This window comes from Rhyacophila brunnea, unplaced genomic scaffold (assembly GCF_057557595.1).
Source record: "Rhyacophila brunnea isolate RB1 unplaced genomic scaffold, BYU_Rbru_1.0 scaffold_10, whole genome shotgun sequence".
Classification (NCBI taxonomy): domain Eukaryota; kingdom Metazoa; phylum Arthropoda; class Insecta; order Trichoptera; family Rhyacophilidae; genus Rhyacophila; species Rhyacophila brunnea.
In genome coordinates, this window is record NW_028232752.1 from 33,882,906 (window position 1) to 33,905,221 (window position 22,316).

The 22,316-nt window shown below is 31.3% G+C and overlaps 1 protein-coding gene across 3 annotated transcripts in view; it reads right to left on the reverse strand.

Annotated features, from left to right (window-relative positions):
- Positions 1-22,316, reverse strand: part of CenG1A (Centaurin gamma 1A) — a 476,859-nt gene that overhangs the window by 129,143 nt on the left and 325,400 nt on the right. Inside the window, exons 1-2 of one of the 3 annotated variants that reach the window (XM_085953529.1) lie at positions 12,809-13,131; positions 420-1,031 (exon numbers count right to left, since the gene is read on the reverse strand). The exons of 1 other annotated variant lie outside the window; for it this stretch is intronic. In XM_085953529.1, coding sequence (XP_085809655.1) covers positions 420-588 — 169 coding nt within the window. In that variant the 5' untranslated portion in view covers positions 589-1,031; positions 12,809-13,131. Of the gene's footprint in view, positions 1-419; positions 1,181-12,808; positions 13,132-22,316 lie in introns of those variants that run through there. One more of the 3 variants, XM_085953533.1, reaches the window with a different exon arrangement.

The following is a 22,316-nucleotide window of genomic DNA, read 5'->3' on the forward strand; positions in this document are numbered from 1 at the left end:
TATCTATCAACATACATAATATTGTTAAAAAAATATAGGTAGGTAGTTCCGTTTTTAAAGAATACTTACATGCAATACGTCTATATCTAATTGACAACAATCACAAACTGAACGTCAAAGTTGCAAATCCTTTAGATTTAATGGGTACCTTACCGAATTAGACAATGAGTTTGCTGTTCACAATGCTAGTTCAAACATATTTTTCTTTCTTGATTTTACCAACATTACACCTATCTAAAATTCAATTCTTTATGAAAAGTAACGTTTTAATACAAAAATCATAATGTATTTATATGCAGCGTGTATATTTTTGCAAAACTATTATCGGTTTAAAAACATCTTATTCCATTAGATTAGAAAACAACTTGCCTAATAAAAAATATGTGTGAAAAATTATCACTTCAGTAGTATTTTCTTACCTGACTTCCTCTTTTCCTGCACGATGACGAGCGACTTGGCCCTTTTTGCGCGTAGCGACCTTCTACGCACGGACCGTAGTAGAGCTTCAGGCATTCGAGAGAACCTCGGAGTATCAGACGCCCTTCTATCAGCCGGAAGGAAGAAGTTCTTAACGGCCAACATCGTCATTTTCACAAGATTAAGGAGTCAAAACACAGAGAAGATTCAAAATATACACCTAAGCTCAAGGTTAGGTACAATAAAAACTAAACTTGTTTTAACAGCCTTTCTTACGCGAGAAAATTAAGAGTATTAATTATTGTTGAAGGTTTTTAAAGTGCACTAGTACTTCGTTTTTCTTCAGTGAATTTCCACGGTCCAATGAGTATACTTCTCTTGCTTGTCTATTTGAAAACAATTCCGTGTCTAACGACGAGATGTTTTGCATTATTTATAGAAATGTTTTTTAAGCAGAACTGTTGGCAAATGATTCGTTCCATTATTAATTTTTCGGTAAGATATAGTTTTAACCACAATAATATTGATAAAGAAGTTATTTTTAATCTTGTGTCACTAATTTGAGTTTATAAATAAATTGAAAACGTCTCGGCTTCCTTACAATAATGGTGCAACTTTAAAATGATAATTAAACAGTTTTTGTAATTTAAAACATTTACAGTTTAAAGATTATGAAAATGAAAACTTTATATTACGAACACAGTTTTTGGAATCTTATTTTTCTTTATTTAGCTAATTCTTGGTTTTGAAATAATATTAACACTTTATTAAAAATATTTCACAATTTATATATTATCGGAATAACCTACATTTCAATGTTAAACTCACTATAGTTAAGCCACAGCGCAAAATAGAGAGTTGCTATCGTAGTACCTACTAGTTATTGCTTACGTGCATTATATGCACGTCGAATGAAATGCGATAATCAATTGAATATTCAGTTCGTATTGGTTTACGTATTACCCATTTACCACACTAGGTACATAAACTTATAAGCAATAAACAACTAGCACTACGATCGGAATTCGCAATTTTGCACTTTGATTTAATTTTGATGCAGTATAATAAAACATTTTTTTTTATATAATTACGAATTCCGATATTGATATGGAATTAATACACTCTCAAACGTTGACTATAAAACAAATATTTTAAAAGTTTGCTGTAAATTATGTTCCTGTAGATGTAGAATGTATTATGAGAATTTAAAAAAAATAATTGTGATGTATTTACAACTATTTTTAGAGAATGACATTTACGGAGGTCTTCATGTACCACTGATCGGATATCGACTGAAGCTACTACCTATTAGACTATTTTAACCCATTTACACAAGGAGCGTATTTTCGTAACCTATATCACCTGTGTTATTTTGAACAAGTTTTTTTTTCAATAAACACTTAAAAAACATATAAACGTGTTATATGCGCGTAAGACTCTTCCCAACCGACATTTAGCAGGTGTATAAACAGCCGTTAAATCACTTCAAATTTGCACATTTCCATCGAAAATTCTTGGATTTTACTTGAAACTGTAGCGGTTGGTTTGAAAGTGTAGAAACATCTGCGTAAACACTGATGTAGATATTTTATAAAAACCGCAGTTTCGAGGATATTATAATGGAAGATATTTAAGCAATGGTAACGAAACCAATGGTGTAGAAAAATACGGAAGATTTTAATATTATCATTGACAAACGCCATCAATGACTACGTTTTACTGTGTGTTCATTCATGCGTTACTACACTTGTAGGTATATCTACTATTATAAATAACTTATTATTTATTCAATAATATAGGTATACTTACAAGATTTAAGAAGAAATAGTCAACTTATTTTTTATGAAAATACATAATTTTAAAAAGCCTAAAAAAAAGCGTTAGAAAATATCTAGGACATAGTGGAATTCAAATAAGTATATATATATATATATATATATTGCTTTCCGAGCAAGTGCTTTTGACCAATTAAGCTACCGACCCAAGTGTCCCAAGTTTTATAATCGCGAAGGTGGCGGCCATTTAATTTTTAGTTTATATTTTTAATTAAATTGGTACAGAGAACTCCTTCTATGTTTGGTCATACAATATAGAGGCAACGGAGTGAGAATTTTAATGAATTATAAAACGTTGTGTATTTAAATCATGATATAAATAAAATTAAGCCAAGATTTAACGTAACCAAACGGTACCTAGTCTATAAATAATTGAACATTCGCTTTGATGTTAAGTTAGTTTTGTCAGGTTAGTTATGTCCATAACTAAGGTGGTAATGAACAAATCAGTGGCATATCTAATTACTGTATTAACTTTATTGTATACATATTGTGTTTGTTAGACACGGATGCATAGATTTCACAAAATAGCTAACGATTTGGCGAATAACTAACAACGAAATTTCGTAAAAACACCGCTAGACCACCTTACATTTGCACTTGAATTTGTGTAAGTCAAGATACCTACAGGTCGTGCAAAGCAAGTATTTTTAGGTTTTTTTAATATTAAATGTCAGATTTTCAAAGCATTTTCTTGGGTCTCAACGTGTTGAGACTATTATTAGTGAAAAATGATTCATGGTAAATCAACGTTGACAATCGTGTTCAAACCGAGCACAGCTGTGAACTGAGGCGGGCTATAATGGCTGAAGTGTTTATTCAACCGTAGAATCTACGTGTGTCGTAAAAATCGGATGAACCTAAATAATATTATAGGCACCTAATACAGCGTAGGATAATATTGATAAAATAGCAATTCCGTAGACTCTACGGCGTAGAGTGTCGACTGTAGTGTTTGCATCGCAGAATTCCTCGCTCAATTTGATCATAAAATTTCAGGTTTTAAAATCTTGAAATTAGCTACCATGTGGTATGCATTTGACATAACGCATTTTTGTAAACTAGAAAATTAAACAACTCAAAAAAAATGTACCAATTTTTCAATTAATCAGTATACGAAAACCGTAAGTTCCTTGTAGAACGTTGTCAGACTATTGTGGCAGTACCTACAGGCAACTCAATTAGGTGTTGGCATCGTTACTTTAAAATTACACAGCAAAATTGTATTGCAAAGTGATTTCGTCGTGGCCGCAATGCCAGAAGAATCTATCCTTACTCTGCCTACATTTACTTTTTAATTATTAATGAAAAATTTACATCGACTTTCAAATTAATAAATACTAATAGTTAATACGATGGGGAATACGTTAAAAAATAGGATGGATAAGCAGGGCTTCGAACCGTTATTTCTGGTCGATTTGGTTTTCGTGCCGGCTCAAGTAAAAAAATAAATGTTTTTATTTGTATTAAAAATGTATTCTCTATCACAATTGAGTATTATTATAATATAAATTATGAGAATTATGTCGAGATATGTCATAACAACGGAAGGACAACAGCTGAGGTGGGGGGTCAATCATGTTAACGCGCGTGTTTTAACATTTACCGAACCGATATTTTTTCTTCGGTTCGGTTCGGTTCGGTTCCGGTTTTCGTTCCGACAAAAATATCGGTTTTTCCGGTTTTCAGTTCAGTTCCGGTTCGAAAGCCAGTGGAATTGGTACAATTCGGGATTAATAACTTATATTATCTCGTCTTTACTTTTTATATCTGTACCCACGCGTATACAAGTTCAAATCAACTAATTTAAGAAGGTATTCCGCAACTTTTCAAATAAACTCGTGTGAAACATTTCATATGTCAACATTTTCCATAAAAACGCGTTGAAAATGTCAGCTTGACCCAAATATTAATTTTTAATGTGATGTAGACGTCTATATAATTTTCAGCTGTTCCTACAATCAGCAATAGATTAAAAAAAATACAAAGCAATACCATCAAATTCAATAAAAAAAATCTGAGAATATGTATATATTATATCGACCTATTTCAATAATTCTTTTGTACGTACCTACAGTATTTCTACAATACCTACCTAGGTAAAAGACAATAAAAATATATGACCTTAGTTATATGTTCAAGGTCTGACATTCACGACACTAAAAATGTCAATAAAAGTCAAATAACGTACCTTGGTAAATATTGAATTAATTTAAATGCAATTTTGTAGCTATGCATACAATTAATTGAATGGAACAACGTTACGGCAATAGGACTTGACTTCATATTATATAGTATAATTAATTATATTATACCTACTGAATACCGACCGGATTGGTTTATTGGGTACTTAATTTACGCACAAACCCAACTGTATAAGTAAGTATCTATTGCAGAGTATGCTTAATTAGTGCAATTGAATAAACTCATCTGTGTCTATAATGATATTATTACAAAGAAGAGCGAAATTTTTTGATTTCAATAATTATCGCCTACTTCCCACATACCCTTCGCTACTGATCTCCATATTACAAAATGTTCTTCAAAACAACACACTTTTTGACGCGATTGATCTAAAACCTATGAACAGATTCCTCATTTACAGTTTACCGATATAAATATGGAAAACGTCCATACTTACTGGGCTGAATTCGCTTAACAGTAATGTCCAAAATACCTATACAAAATAGTATGAAATATTTTCGTCACAGAAGGACAAAATAAATAAAAGAAAACACTGTAATATGGTGTATTAATAAGAAAACAATTGAATGATAATGGATTATTCCAAGCTAAATAATGATTAGAAGTTGGATAAACCAATCAAAATGGTTTGTATAACGATATAATCTTTTAGTATGTACTATGGAGGTACGTCGTTTTCATCGTAGAAAAATGATTTATATTCAACGATTGTCCGCACACTTCCTAGAAAGATACGGTAGCTTGCAGCTGAATATTAAAGAGGATTACAGCACATAACATTAGGAATTTAAGAACAATCACTGAGAAGCCGAATTAGCTGGCAAGCTTATAAAATACAATTATTATGTAGGTACCTACTGTTATAATATACCAAATTAATAATACTATCAAATTGCAGTGCGTTGTTTGGGATATTATACATATTATACCTACTGTTCAAAATGCACTTTGCAAAATATCACAACATGATGTCACGGTCGAATGAGATAATGTAGCCTGTCATGTTTAATTTGATTTTGACACGAAATCACGACTCATTGGATAATTCGGTCATATTTGGAGGCGTATGAGGAGTAGGTACCTACATATTTAATGGCAATCAAATGTGATGTTCATTACCTTACTTGGAATTATTTATGAAAGTGACGAGTAAAGAAATTTAGCACAAGTTTTCATGTCAAACTTGGTATCAACAACATTTCAGAATTGTTTTATGAAACAAGGTGAGCTTTAGCATAGGTAGCGAAATTTACGTGTTAAGTAATGTGGTAAAGGGACAGTTCATACAAAATGTCGGCGTGGGAATTTTTGATGTCAGAATCGTGAGAAGTGAGAGTTTAAAATATTGTCAATTTATGTGTTATTGCTGTTAACATATTAATTTATTTCGAGTAGTTCAAAACATTATTTTTAACCATACTTCATTGACTCGATTAAAATTATAAAATTGGTATCTTTAATAAAGACATTCGTTGTCGACCAGCGGTTTGTAAATTTAAAAAAAAATGTTACCTTGTATCTTCTATGACATTTAATAACTTATAATGAATAACTAACTATTAAATTAACGCTGTATCTCGTCAAAAATTGACTAAATTATTTTTAGAATACTTCACTACGTTGGTTGAGCATAGCTAATCTGGTCTAATCTTAATAGTCTTAAACATTGTGTACAATAAATTAATATTGTAATTGCAAAATAGTAGTATAATTGAGAAAGAATATCTAGTCATAGCAACAAGAACTTTGTATTCGACTACGATTCGTATCATTTAATTTTAATATTACCATGAAATCATAATTTCTTCATCATATTTTTTTCGGCCAATTTCAGACATTTTGTGTTTATTCTTCACAGCTAATCAAAATATTTATTTCGCAAAAAACCGACACGCGCTCCAATAATGGCGAATAATTGTTTATATTAATCCAAAATATACGAATTTTCGGATCAAATATCTAACTGTAAGTGTGTTTATAAACTGTTTGCATTTCCTCGAATTCACACCTCTATTATTATAAATATTATCGTCTAGCAACAGTATAAATTTAATTTAATTCATCCAAGGTAAGAATACTTAAGCAATTAGACTGATAAGTATTTTTATAAATAAATTATGAAAATCGATGTGAAAATTATAACTATTACAAACTTTCATTACTTCTATATCATTTGAGTTGACGTAGCACGTGAAACTTGCAATCGGAAACGATCCTGCTCTTTGAAATCTGGATTTGGTAATACACATTTTATTCTGTCGTAAATAAATAAATACCTACAGATGAACTCGTTCCATGCAATAAGGATTATTTCAAATATTTAATTCTAAAAATCCAATATTGTTGTGCCGATGATGATGATTATTATCAAGATGATTCGGCCCATAATAAATGAGAAATTTCGATGTTCTTAAACATAAGGTCAAAAGGTACCAGAAGACAATATAATCTGGGTCATGAATTGCGATATATGGTAGTACAAAGGTTTTAAATATAAATACTCGCTTATATGTACAATAATACAAATATGTATAGGTATATATAGTCATAAGTATAGTATATAAATACAAAATGACCGTTTATAACAAAACAATCAAACAGGTTTTGCTCGTGTGGCATACGGTGTCCCCCGCCCCCACAATTTCATTTTATAAAAGATAAAGATATAAAATCAATTTTAATTCTTCATATAATTCTAACGACAATAGTGCGTACCTAACTAACTATAGTCCGTTAAAAAACAGGTTTTGTAGATACAAAAAAAAAACTATTCAAAATCGTTACTTACGTCATTATAGTAGATACCTACGATATCTATTCAAAATTATGTAAATTACTGTTTTTAAAAAAAGAGGTAACTTGAGTAGAAAATATGAATTACGAATTTTAATCAGTCAAAAAATATAACAATGTTTGGATATCTTCAGAATATGGATGTATTATAATTATTGTCTTTATATTAATAACATCATTAGGAACCTACATGAGAAAATAATAATTATTTGATTACCTATATTTTTTTCCATATTGTGTGGGATGATAACAAATTATGTTAAAGAAATATCTATTTCATAAATCGATCTTTAACTTCTGGAGTACCTTGTCAAATTGAACTCTGTGAATTTAAAGAAGCATATCAAATAGTAAATCAAGTAGGTAGAATGTAGATATACCTGCATGCAGGTATATTTTCGAGATAGTGATTACCGATTACTAATCAGTAGGTATCGATCACGCAATATCACAGTCTGTATTGCCAGACTGTCAGACCATACTGTTGTACAATTATATAATATTAATCCCAATATACGTAGGTACGCGATTAGATAAATAAGTATTAATAAAGATTTATGTTTCTATTCGAGACCTACATACAGTGAAAATAAAATAAAACGAAAAAACCTGTCATATAATATTATGTTATAATTATAACTATAAGTTATAAGAATAGAAATTGCACAAAGAAAATTATGGTTCCTCTCAAATATAATGGAGGTTTACTTTGTAAATATATTGTGAAGCAGAAATTTAATGCGTTCACCCACGTGAAACTGAGTTCATTTATCCTACTTAGCAGGTCGCTAGTAAATAATTAGCCCAGGTAAAGTGCTGCTGAAGTTATTATGGAAGTACATAATTATAATATGTAAATAAACCATACGATACAATAGGTGCTAAATCATTCTGACCTCAACAATGGCATAGCTGATGGTGCAACTGACATTGTCAGATTAAATTAGTTGCATACATACCTACCGAACAGTTACATACACATTCTATCAATCCTTTCGGCAATTAGGTACTGGTTTAAATTCATGATTAATTTATTATATGTAATATTTGTTTTTAAACCATTTTGCTATAAAAAATTATTACAATATAATATATTTGTTTTGATTTAGCTGGGGGAAAACATCTTAGGCCGTGTAGGATTCGAAAACACGTCTTTCACTAGTCGCGAGACATCTCCGGCCGCCAAGCTAAATATCAAGTCACCGACCGAAGTAATACCGCTCTAGATATACTTAAAATATAAACTAGGACTAAATCACGAAATCAATGCAACAGATGCGTTCAGTAAGTTTAACCTTAAGGTGACGCATCAGTGAAACGCCAAATAATTTTCAACTGTACGCGCGACGAAATTTTGGACTCGCTGCCATTCACTGAGAGAATGTTGACCCGGGAACACGTCACTTTGCTGCGTGATGGCGACGGGTCAATTAATTCTAAAATCGTGTAAAGATGACTAAAAACGTTACCCATTTACTTTAAAAAGAAAACATGTCAATGAATATATTATTATTGTTACTAATAGAACAATAAACAGAACATAAAATGGACGTATGTTGGATTTATATGACAATTAATATTTCGTTTGACAGGCGTCATTTTCACCCGCCACCCGCAATCCGCGCATCGCCTAGCGACGATCTTTTTAGACCGTGCCTCAACTAATGCATGGCCTTAATGTGTGCAATCACGATTTAAACTGGCACAAATGGACATCGTTGGCAAAATACCATGTCTAAGTCTTCGAGATGTAGTGTTTCCAGAGAATCCCATGGATAATGTGGAATTAATAAATAGGTAACGATGCAGTATAGAGTGCCCACGGTGGCCGCGCGGCTTAAGCGTTGCACTATAACGCCGTGGGTCCCAGGTTCGAATCCTGGGTCTGGCAAGTACACATATTGTTTTTCAATTTGTGTGTGTCAGGGTATGGACCTAATTGGTTGAGCAAGTGGCTGACATCCATTTCTCGTAAAAAACAAAATCTGCCAATACAAACCTCTACTCTGTGGAGGCCCATATGATCCTATTAGGATCGGACATGGTCGAAAGAAAAGAACGATGCAGTAGATTCTCAAAGATACTACAGTAGATAGCAAAAACTCAAATTATTTTACCACATCTTGGGAAATAAGTAACATACACTGTTTCAGTTAATCATACAAGGAAATACAGAGAAAAAAACCAAGACAAGGATAGATTTCTTGGCAGATGAGTGCGTTATGAGTTCGATCAAAGTACGGAGTCGGGCAGAATAAGACAACAATATTTATAGAAAACTCACAATATCAACAAAAAAACCGTAGAAAGGTGATATAATAACAAAATCCACGTGAATTACTGTCAAAATATATAATTTTAAAGTAGGTAATACAGTTCTATAGCTACGTAAAACTAAAATATCATCACCAATATATCACAATAACAAACTTTTCAACACTGGCCATTGTTTATCGTAGGGGAAAACAATGAAAATAAATGGAGCCTAAGGGAAACTGGCTAACGTAGAACAGACGAAATAATAACGTGACCGTCCGTAGAAATACGTATTTTTTCATCTGCTGAACAGACATAATCATGCATTATGTATAAGTTCAAACACTCAATGCTATTTAATTATTTATTCAATAGAAATGACAGTATGTAATAAAATAATACATACACTTGGCAGTTTACTTATATTTATTGTATAAACATCGCAAGCTATATTTTTGCACTCCATTTTATTTATTAACGGTAAGTAACCTATGATTTTGAATTATGAACGGTTTTCTATATGCAAATCTAATGCAGGGGGCTTGTTTATCAACATAAAATTAGAATACTTGTATATACGAGAGATTACCAATGGTAGGTATCCGATTACAATTTACATACTCTTGCCGTTGTATACTATTATGAAGACATTATACTCTGTAAGCAAATATTATTATATATTTACAAGTTGTATATAGTCATTCATACATTTTTTTTGCCTGCATAGAAATCTGCCATTTATTATTGTTTAGTATTCACGTAAACCAAATAAATAAATACTGATTGTGTGAGTTTAAAAACTCGTATTAACTGATGATTGGAAGATTTCTTAACTTCTCCTTTTCTCCATGTTCTCCGAATTTTTCGACTACCTAATTCCGCTAATGTTATTGATTCGTCAATAAAACTACCTTTCATTGCTTCTTCGGTACAACAGGACAACCAATTTTTGTCCAGCGTTTGTTCAATCGCCGAGTAACATATTTTCATTACTACATATAGTTGGCAGTAAGTACATTTTATTGTGATTGATAAAACTTTTTCTCTAAACGAAGCTACCTACATGCGTATTTTTTACCACGTTTGTATAAGCTCGTAGTCTTGTTTGTCCAGTACATTTTTTTTCTTGTTTGACCAAGATTTGTATTGTACGATTGAAGATTTTTAACTAACTTCCCGACTAGCTAGACATTTGAAACTTTAAAAATATATCAGAACACGATTACAATGCATTATTTTAATACTATTAGCCATATTTAAGCAGAATTGAATTCATTTTCAGTTAATTTTGTTTTGTGTGAAAAGTTATTTCGGAAAAAATTCGTAAAAATTACTTTTTTCTTTTTTTTATTTTTTTCCGAAACAACAAAATTAAACACTTTTATAATTTTAACACCATTATTGGTTGCTAAGGGGGTCCCAGCAGCTACATTAATAATATATACGTGCGTTTCTATGTCAAAATGACATTTTAATATTCTATATTTATTCAGTATTTCTATCAACTACAAAAAAAAGTATTTATTAATACATAGAATTGTCAAGTTTATATGATTCAACAGAAAATTTAAAAACGTGGTAGGTATATAATATCTTGTAATTATTTGTTATATGGCTACCAACTTGAAGAAATGGGATAAAACGCAAGTTACTCACAACAATCAGCAAGTAAATGAAAGCTCACTTCCAGTGGACAAGCTCTTTGAATTGACAGTTAAGACACAAGTCATTAATATTATCTCCCACGAGACCCAACACTACACGTTATAGACTCATTAACAGGTTGTTTGGTGACTTTTTGATGTCCCGAAATACCAGAATTATTTACTTTATAACAAACTTCAGGTACCTATAAGTAGCCCGTTTGTGAGATGGGTTAATGAGATTGAATATTTAATTACCTGCCCACGGACTTGTACGTCTGGATTACGAAACCAAATAAATGTAGCTAATGCATAATTAACTATACATTTAATATTATAGCATAGTCATACCTAGTAGTAAAGGTATTTAGATAAGGGGTCCGAATGATTAAAAGTGAATATATTACAAAGTGTTGATTAAAACAAACAAATGCGACGGGACGACGGCACGCGCGTCAACTTTGCGAGCGGTACGATCTCTCACGGAAAATACAATAAATGATTCCTCTTAACCCGTCGTAAATTCCACTCTTCGCCACGCCACCTCCGCCTCATTTGGTCGTTATGCCTAATAATAAATGAAATAGTGTTCAATTAAAAATTGAGTAAGGTTTGTACTTGACATATCGATAAAAAAATGAAAATGCATCAAATTCCAATATTCATGTCGTGGTTGTTATTTAATAACTTCATAAAAGACAATAATATTTGTCAAAGCTAATTAATAGGTATGATGTGTCATGTATGGGGGTACCGCGAAATTTTATAAAACATATTTGAAGGGCTTCTCCACCTAAAAACAGTTCCGAATCACAAGCAGTTGAAAATACACGATTAAACGGAATAAGCAGTCGCTAATCGCAATTCAACTACATAATAATATTATGTATCATAATAATATTAATAATACATAATTAGCCACATACCTACTACTGTTATATTAAATTAGTTTAGTAAAATAGATTATAATGTATTCATTCAAATTAAGTACTCAGTATATCACCAAACCATAAATTAAAGACAAATATGTAGGAATTGATTTGTATTCATTTATTACAGGAAATAATTTTCGTAAATTTGAGCAGTCAATTTACCCAAGAATATTGTAATGATAAATTTATATTTACTGCAATACCTATCATGCGACATTATGTGAACACATTACCTTCCGCTTCCGTTGTATATTTTCCTATTGCTATTACAAAGCGTGACATTGATTTGGACATAAAAGTAGATAAATGTCAAGTTTTTTTTATCACGCTGCATCACAATAAAATAATTATCATGCATGTGAAGTGTTTGTTTGGTGTCGATAAACATTCAAATTCAAGGTTTTTTGCCTGTGTAAAAAAATACAAAAGAAATGTTTAAACGCGAAAAAATCACAGATTTTATTTTTGCAAACCGAACGTATTCAGCATCAACGTAATAAGCAAAACAGGTTTATGGTAAATTTTGCTTTTTAGTTTGGTAATAATTAAGTATGCGTGTTGCGTATGCAAGAGAAGTTTTGAAATTTAATATTAAAAATAGCTGTCAAAACATCACAAGAATTAATATCTAGTACGGCAATAATTCAAATTAAACACATTACAACAATATTAATCCCATGGCTGAGTCGGTTAAATTTGCACAACACTATAACAATAATGATAATACCTTATTTATATTTAAATATTGAATAATTTTAATGTTTATTTTAAATTGGTACATAACGTATCTATTTGTTATGATTATTTTAATAAGTAGTTCATATTTTGTTATCGAGTTGATTGAAAACACAATTAAACACTGTCGGATTTTCCACTCACTAAACCACGTGCGTTAGAAAAGCGTTTATGTTTTCAACATCCGGCGGAAGCGGCAAACCGCATCCCTTGCAATTCAAAATTTTGAATTTCGCGATTTTAGAATTTCGAACGTGAACGGAACGGCGAGTGCGCGCGCAGCCGTCCTACCGCGAAAGCTAACTGAAGCAAACTAAACATGCGCGGCAACTTCACTATGAAAAAAACGAAGTCTTTAATGTGTGTGTGAAAACGTACTACTAGTTTAACTGTGTGAATTTTATCGGAAGTAGAAAAGTTTACGAGACATTAATATGTACTTCGCCTTTTTTGTTTCTAACAAAAATATCTACCACATGTTTTATGCGAACATTATAACGTGTGTAGGTATAAAATTCATAAATAAAAAATAATAGAGTAGGCATATAAATTTGTTTGGCAGACGTTTAAGTGAACTTTCTAAGTAGGGGGCATAACATTACTAATTTAAAGTGAGTTCATAATACTATTATATTTTTCCTTAAGGGGGGACATGCTCGTCGAAGGTCAAAAATGAGTTTTTATTGTATTTTCAAACCATGATCCTGGACACTCCTTAAACGTTGTAGATAATCTATTTATATAATTTTGAAGCCTTATTATCCTTTATAGTTATTTTAATCATTTGATGACTGCATAAAGTATTTTTGTTACATAAAATAGTATTCTTTTAAACCTCTCGCTCTAATGTTTTATAATATAGTCATATTTCGGTACATAACTGTGCAGTGGTGCTAAGATTTTTTACATTTATTAATTTTTAAACACATTTATAAAACTATTAGCATAATTTATTACGAGATAATTTTTGTAAAATATTCATGATACAAAATTATATTGATAATCTCTGTGATCCCAAATTTGACAAGAATTAGGCATTTTATTATTCAAAAAATCGGCAAGATTAACACATTTGAAGATGATTCTAAAGATACGTATTATAAGCTATGTCTTTGACCATTCAAGTGTGATAAACATCTTATGAATAATGATTGCTTTATAATAATTATTGACCTAAGAATAAGGTAGTGTTTTTTTGAAATACGCCATTTCTTTTGTCATTCCCTAGTGATTAAGCTACAACATACGGCCGTAGCCATAAATTGACTAACTATAATTAAAGTAGGGAGTAAAATTATGTTAACGCGCGTGTTTGAACATGTACCTAACCGAATTTTTTTTAATTTTTTTTTAAACGGTACATGTTCAAACACGCGCGTCAATATCATTTTACTCCTTACTTTAATTATAGTTTGTCAATTTATGGCTACGGCCGTATGTTGTAGTTTAACCACTGGGGAATGACAAAAGAAATGGCGTATTTCAAAAAAACACTACCTTATTCTTAGGTCAATAATTATTATAAAGCAATCATTATTCATAAGATGTTTATTACACTTGAATGGTCAAAGACATAGATTATATTAAATATCTTTAGAATCATCTTCAAACATGTAAATCTTGCCGATTTTTTGAATAATAATATGCCTAATTCTTGTCAAATTTGGGATCACAGAGATTATCAATATAATTTTTTATCGTGAATATTTTACAAAAATTATCTCATAATAAATTATGCTAATGGTTTTATAAATGCGTTTAAAAATTAATAAATGTAAAAAATCTTAACACCACTGCACAGTTATGTACCGAAATATGACTATATTCTAAAACATTAGAGCGACAGGTTTAAAAGAATACTATTTTATGTAACAAAAATACTTTATGCAGTCATGAAATGTTTAAAATAACTATAAAGGATAATAAGGCTTAAAAATTATATAAATAGATTATCTACAACGTTTAAGGAGTGTCCAGGATCATGGTTTGAAAATACAATAAAAACTCAATTTTGACCTTCGACGAGCATGTCCCCCCTTAAGTCGACACTTAGATTATTTCCAAAAGGACGACAGCGTGCGTGTAAATTAAGATCACGATTTGTTTGCACGAAGAAAACTATTTTCTGTGAAGTGAGTCTAAACTAAACATATAAAATTGAAACCAAAAATATGTACTAAGACTCATAATTAAATTTGCTGCGAGTCATTTCTGAGATACAGGTATTTTGTCATTGTGGAACTGATAAAATAATATGATAACTTTAAATCACTAATAGCATTGCGTCTATAAGTAACCAAAGCAAGACGTCAAAACTGGGCATAATTTTATAATTTTATTCACAAATATTTCCACCAACGTAGGTATTAAATATTATTTTATCTAGAATAACCAATTCGATAAAATTCAATTATTCTTTCCTCTTTAACCATGTCTGCCCATTAGTTGGAGCATTATAGACACCACATGATGCCTCCTAGAATCCATGCCGCTCGCCAGTCTTCTTGTGTCATTCCAGATAATCCCAGCATTCCGTAGCTCCACCGTATACACTCTTAAATAATATTAAAATCCTTCCGGAATCGTTATAAATCTTCTTAAAAAAAATAAGCTCGATTACCTTAAATTGAATTAGTCTCTCTTAGGGGTTGATGCATATAATGCTGCCGTTATGTAAATCCAACTAACGACGAAAGATATGGCTAGAAGAAAATGAAATGATGGACACCAAAACCGGGACAAAACCAACTTTGAATAATATCGAGATGGTTGCCATTAATTGAAAATATATGTAATATTTTTAAATTCACATCAATGGCAATAGTATGAAAGTGCACAATATAAATGTATTGTTGCTACGTGGAAATTTGATAACTTTAATCATTTTTAACTGTACTGTACATGCATGCACCGCGGTTTAAGCATTCTAAGTATGATTAATACTTATTATAGAAATTACAACAAGCACATCGTGATTAATAATTGATACATAGGTACATCAATTTTCAAAATACATCGACCACCGACATCATTCATTGATTTTTTTTGGCAAATTAACCATTTTTTGGTTGGTATTTGCGTAGATAATCGGTTACCATTTCCATATTGCTTTATCAGAAGCTATATATAATATTTCTGATTACAACAGGTAATTATTTGACAGCTGCCAGTTATATTTCGTAAACTAATCGCGCAACCCGTTAGTTAGTTACCTACTAGTTACAGCACAGTAGCCAGTCATTCAAATATCAGCTGGATTAAGCCGACTTATTTATATAAAAAAAAAGACAACCATGGTGGCAGCCTACATTAACTAGTTAATTAACTACAATGAAACTATATTTAATTATACCTACCACAGTTTCATCAGCTACTTAAATCATGTACCTGCAATATAACGCACTTATTTCAACGTGCAGTGAAAGACAACGGATAAAAAACACAAATAAATTATCATCATGAAATTACTAGTTGATAATTTAATGATGCTAGATTTTTTGGAAGCCTGTAGGTACTATTCATCGCAGCAATTCATGCGTGTCACCCGTAATTGGGTGAATAACAGAATAACATCGTGTCGAGTGTGTACTTGGCTTTAATATAATTTGGAAGTGTGATTGATGGCTGAGAAATTAGATTTTAATACATTGTATTATGCACCTTAAGGTTGCCTGATGAAACCGTTAGCTTTCCAAATGATAAAACTTGGAAGAGATCAAAAAATGATACTCGTGTTTACGTCATCAATCATCGCGATATACCGAATGAAAACCTATTGTAGCATCAGAAAACCACAATAGGTCAAGACTATAATCGCAATCGAATTTATATAACTGTTCAACAAATAGTTACCTTACGTGGTAAAAAAAATTATAAGTACAGCAAGTAAGTATATTTTATAAGCACTCTTTTTAATTTTTATACCTCCGTTATTGGAAGTAAAAAATACAATGTTCACTCCAAAACGGACCACGCGAATGACGTTAACAGGCAACAGACTTTTACAATTAATGGTTGCTAGCCATTCACTCAATTGATTGGACCCTTGCTCTAGAATCCAAATAAAAGAAACCCTAAAAAAATAGCACGTGTTTCTTGCCAAACATGAATTATTCAAACTGACAACCACGGCTTCCACTACCCAACTGAGATATTTTTTTTTGTTATTATATGAAACGGTCAGAATTTTAACAGTAGGGTACCTAACATAACCTATGAAGAATAGTATTAACCGATTATAAATGAAAACAATATATGAATGCAATCATGTCGTGTTAGTCCAGGGGTCGACAAACCGCGGCTCTTTGGTATTGGCGTGCGGCTCTTTGCCAAATTCCCAATTCACATTTTTTACAAAAAAGGTATGATTGTTGTCGTTTTAAATCCGCCCATTGCAATAGTCTACAAATTAAATTTATCTCCATTTCATATTGACACAGGCACTTTTGAGATAATTTTTTTTGGTGGATTTAACAAGCAAAGAGTTATGTAGCTCCAAATTTGTAGGTCTTGCCACCAAAATTGAGGATTTCGAGAGAGAAAAATGCAATTTAATTTCACAACACAGCTAAAACACTAATAACAAACACTAAAAGATCTACATAATAAGGTAGATACTACGATAAACAATATAAATAGCATTTAGAGAAGCCAAATAACCGATGAAAATTTGGAGTCACGCCTAAAATTTCAAAACTACAAGTTATATACCAAACATACAGACACTCTCCACAGAAATGCAAGGAAGGTCATTGTTCACATTAGTTTTAAGGAATGCGTGAAAATTTTATGTAACACATTTTATGTAAAAATTATATTTATTATGTCAACAATAAAAAAACTTATATTTGCGTTAGTTTTGTTCGCAAAATCTTCTTCACTTGATAAATAAACAATAACATTCACTGAAATAAATAATTTTTATAAAAATATTTGTATGGCTCTCGAAATTTTTTTTAATCGTTGTGATACTCATATTTGGCTCTTTTGGTCCAAGAGTTTGCCAACCCCTGTGTTAGTCGAACCCGCGACAAAAGATATTTTAAGGCAGGCAATATGTGTCTCACAGGCCACAGCTACGTGTTCCATGCTACGACATTATTGGCGCCAATTTGCTTTTCATAAAAAAATCAGCAATGTTTAAAAATGAAACCAGATATATAGTTGATTGTCAAATGCAACTACTCTTTTGAAATACCAACAAATCTCTGACGGCATTCTACTACGGAATTATGGTACAGTGGATATTCAATTTGTAGATGGGGGGTAATCATCGCTAGAGATTAAGTGTAAATTTGGTGAAGAGAAATCGCAAATCTATGTTTTTTTGTTCGTCTTTAATGATGTGAAAAATGTTTTCATTTTAATAGTATATGTAGGAAGGTACATAAACAACTAGATAATATACGGGGAAAAAGAAAATTCATACACCATTGCTAGTATCCATTATAGCTATATATTCAGCGTAAAATTGCTACGTTTCTAAACAACAGAAACAACTGTAGGTATTGCCATAGAATTACATGCTAAATTTAACGCAACTATAACATAACTACTTTATAATTGGAGTATTAAAAAATAGATTAGTGCTTCAGTTAGTTGTGCACTAATATTAAAAACCATGAACAATAATTATACGCAAGTAAGTAGGCACAGAAATTGCGTGCAAAACAATACGGGTAAAAAAAACTAACAAGTGACCGATATCTATGGAATAGTAATTTTATTTGGCATTTCATTGGTCAGGGAATAGATGCCAATTTACGGTACCTAGTGGTAATTGTAAAAATTTATAGAGTTATATAGTAGGTATGTACAACACGTCCATCTCGGTATGAATTTCGGTCGATCGCACCATATGATACGTATGTAAAAAGCGTGTACATTCAGTTAAGTATAATAAAATATTATTTCATTGAGCTTTTGAAGAAAAAGCATTAATCATTTCGATTTTTATTTCATTAGCCAGTTTACGTTGTTATTAAATTAAACACGACGAAGCATGCGTGACTTCGTGGTATCATTTAATTTGTATCGTATCACTCACTACCTGTCGCAGGAGTAAAATAAATAGAATCTCCGTGATTTAAACCGATACATAGTTTGCTCTTACCGTTATGCTGTAGGTTCTTTACACAATACGATAATAGTTAGAGAGGTTAGACGCTAAGTGCCTAAAAGAAGACCAGAATTTATAATTTTTACGACGAATGGGAAATTGAGAACCTATGAATACTTACCTCAGTTTCCTCAGCCAAAAATAATACATAATGGCAAAGGCAGAATGCGGTAGATCACTGCCAGTTTTTATACTGAATAATAGATCATACCATGCTTGAATTCAGACATTCATATTAAATATAATATACAAGTATATTCGAATACGTAGTTTAATATTATGTTACACCAGTTACACCGTGTCTTTGTTGCTTTATGACGTCGAAATATGGACATTAAAGAGGAATGTTATTTTATAATCTGTTACTGTCTATACTCGGTTGCATCGAAAAATGTTGTGTATATACAGCTGATATGGTTACCAAATCAGCGTTTTGAAGAGACCTTCGACACTGCGCATAATGGTGAATCTAAAGCTTGTTTAGTGAGCGTAAAATAATCATCTTCCGCATGGCATACTGGGCGCATAGGGCCTGATAGACGGCGAATACCCGAGACTGGACTGGCATTAGAAAACATGAAAAATTGTTCCACAGAGCGCAGGAGTGACATGCTTTCGCCTATCGAATTGCTAATATCAGGGTCTTGACTCCTGATATAGAAAACATGAAAAATTGTTCCACAGAGCGCAGGAGTGACATGCTTTCGCCTATCGAATTGCTAATATCAGGGTCTTGACTCCTGATATAGATATAGCATACGAATAATAAAAATATTTTCTAACTAATCTGATGTGCCTTACAGCGAGACTTATTGCTTGATCTGTTCTTGGAGGCTGGAGCGTATGTAAGTATTTCTATGTTATGGCATTATATTATGTACCTACATAGTTTAATTATTTGACTATTAATTGTATTCTAACGTAAACTCTACTTCAAATTATAAAATATAATTATTAACTAGTACACTGTATTACAACAACGGAGTTAAATGATTGTGTCGTTTATTTTTCGGGGTTACCATCAATTAATTAATATTATTTAGGTATCGTTCCCAAACAGTATTTTTTTTAATCCGTACGATAAAGCAGTCCTTTCAGCAGTAATCAGTTAATAATCACAAACTGACACTGATTAACATAATTCACGAAATCTGATGAAACCAAACGAAAACATATTATAATAGTATACTTTTAAACCATGAGAAACTCGCGCAGCAAAATCAAGTGGTCGTTGACTTCCACATATAAACACACAAAAAGTTGTGGACGCTCATCATAGATGCCCACTTGGGCATCCGTTCCCATAAATAAAAACTCACATAAAAAAGCCCATTATAGAAAGACCACGATTTGTCAATTTCTTTTATCAGACTTGAAAGTAGGTTACCCACGAGAATTTATTTTATTTCAAATTTCGTTGGTCAAGGTCTGATAATATTATATATAAAAAATACATAATATATTAACTTGGTTTAATAAAAAAATTAATGTTACGTCATATGATAGAAATTCAATGTGAGAATATAATTATTGGTACACGATTACACCATTAATTTAACATTAAAATTCTATTCGTTCTCATCAACATGTAATCCTTTTTAAGAATACAATCCATCATTTTGACGATATGAATTATGTTTAAAAATCATTATTATACAACTAACTAATACGTACTAAGTACCTTAGAAGTATGTTTCTTTTTGCACACGATGTGTGATAACTGTGATAAGGCATGGCATAACATAATTAGTTTAAAAAAGTAAAATTATAGGATTCACTAGTACGTATCGAATTTCAGGTGTGTTATAGTATATTCCCAACCCAACTGGATACAAAATGTGCGTATAATTTTGATAACGTTGGATATAGATGTAACATCTTAAAAATTAAAGGGAGAGAAAACTAAATTATATAACTAAAGAAAACTAAGGAGCTGTGATTTTTTTAAAGTAAATAAACTAAAATTCTATGACTGACAGGGCTCACAAAAAGGTTCTTAATATGAAAAAAAATATATATCTACAGATCGGTGTATTCAAAAATACGTATCAGAATTAATAATGTCTTTGGTGGTATTTTTTTAGATATATTTTACTGAACTAGGTACCTACCTGTTAGGTAAGAAGGTTAACTGTTTTTAGATAGTTTTATGAGATTCACTGTCACATAATGATGTTATATCAGGAACGTGTCCAAAAATCATCTATGTATATTACCTATGTGACAGGTCCCTAAAACTCGTCGTATCTTTTATTCGAGGAATAATAATTTACTGAGTTTATTTTGTCAGCAACAAAGTGAAAGTGCTTCGTTTTTTTCATCCATAAGGAACTTACATGTAGTATGTACGTATGTTTTAACCGGGTAGGGGTTTAAATTTAAAAAAAAAAATAAAAAAAAACAAGAGTTCCTCCAACGAAACATATTGGGGATCACTGGTTAAAATTAAGATTAGTCCAGTCAATGGGATGTACAAAGTCTGAACGTACTTTATCACGACGTATGATGAATAATTAACCGGCTATCACTAATCTGACGAGATAATTCGATTGATTTTCAGTATTCACGGAGATGAGTCATCTCGGCAAATATTATCGTATCGTTAATTATTCGAAAGTACACACTATAGAGAAAGGTAACAGAGTTCAGCGTATACACATATGTTATCAAACGAACTGTTGCCCAAGTCCACGATTAAAAATTCAAGAAAAATAGAATTCATTACATTAATGTATTTTCACACGTAACTATAAATCGTGCTGTAAATTTTATATGACTCTCACAACTCTCCTCTTAGACAATTAAATTAAACAAAACTATACTTCCAATATTTAATTCAATTAAAGAAACTTTCCCGAATACAACCATCAATTAGATTTAACATCATAAATCACCACAACACAACTTGCCAACTTTCGTAACAATTAGTTTATAGACAATAACGGTAGACACACATAGTAAATTAACAACCTAATGAATATTATTTCACTTTAGTATCTATGTAGAGGCAAACTTTATGAACTCTAAAATATGTATACGAAAGAGAAGGTGAAAATTTTTTCCCAAAAGTCACATTAATGACGAATATTGTATTCTGAGAAATTGTTTACCAGGGCCACACTGACATAAACACACGATAGCTTTTTTATACAATTAACTCACTATTTAATTAGATGAACAATCACGTAATATCGCATATGACAGTAAGTATGCAAATTAAATCAATAAGTTGAAACGAGTTAGGTACCATTTTTTTTTAATATTCCGTAATCATTTCAACCATACGAAAATGAATGGGTACTATCAATTGATAGAATTTGAATTTAGACTGTCATTCAATTAATTTTTGTACCTTTGTCAGTTGTCCTAGAATCGCAAATAA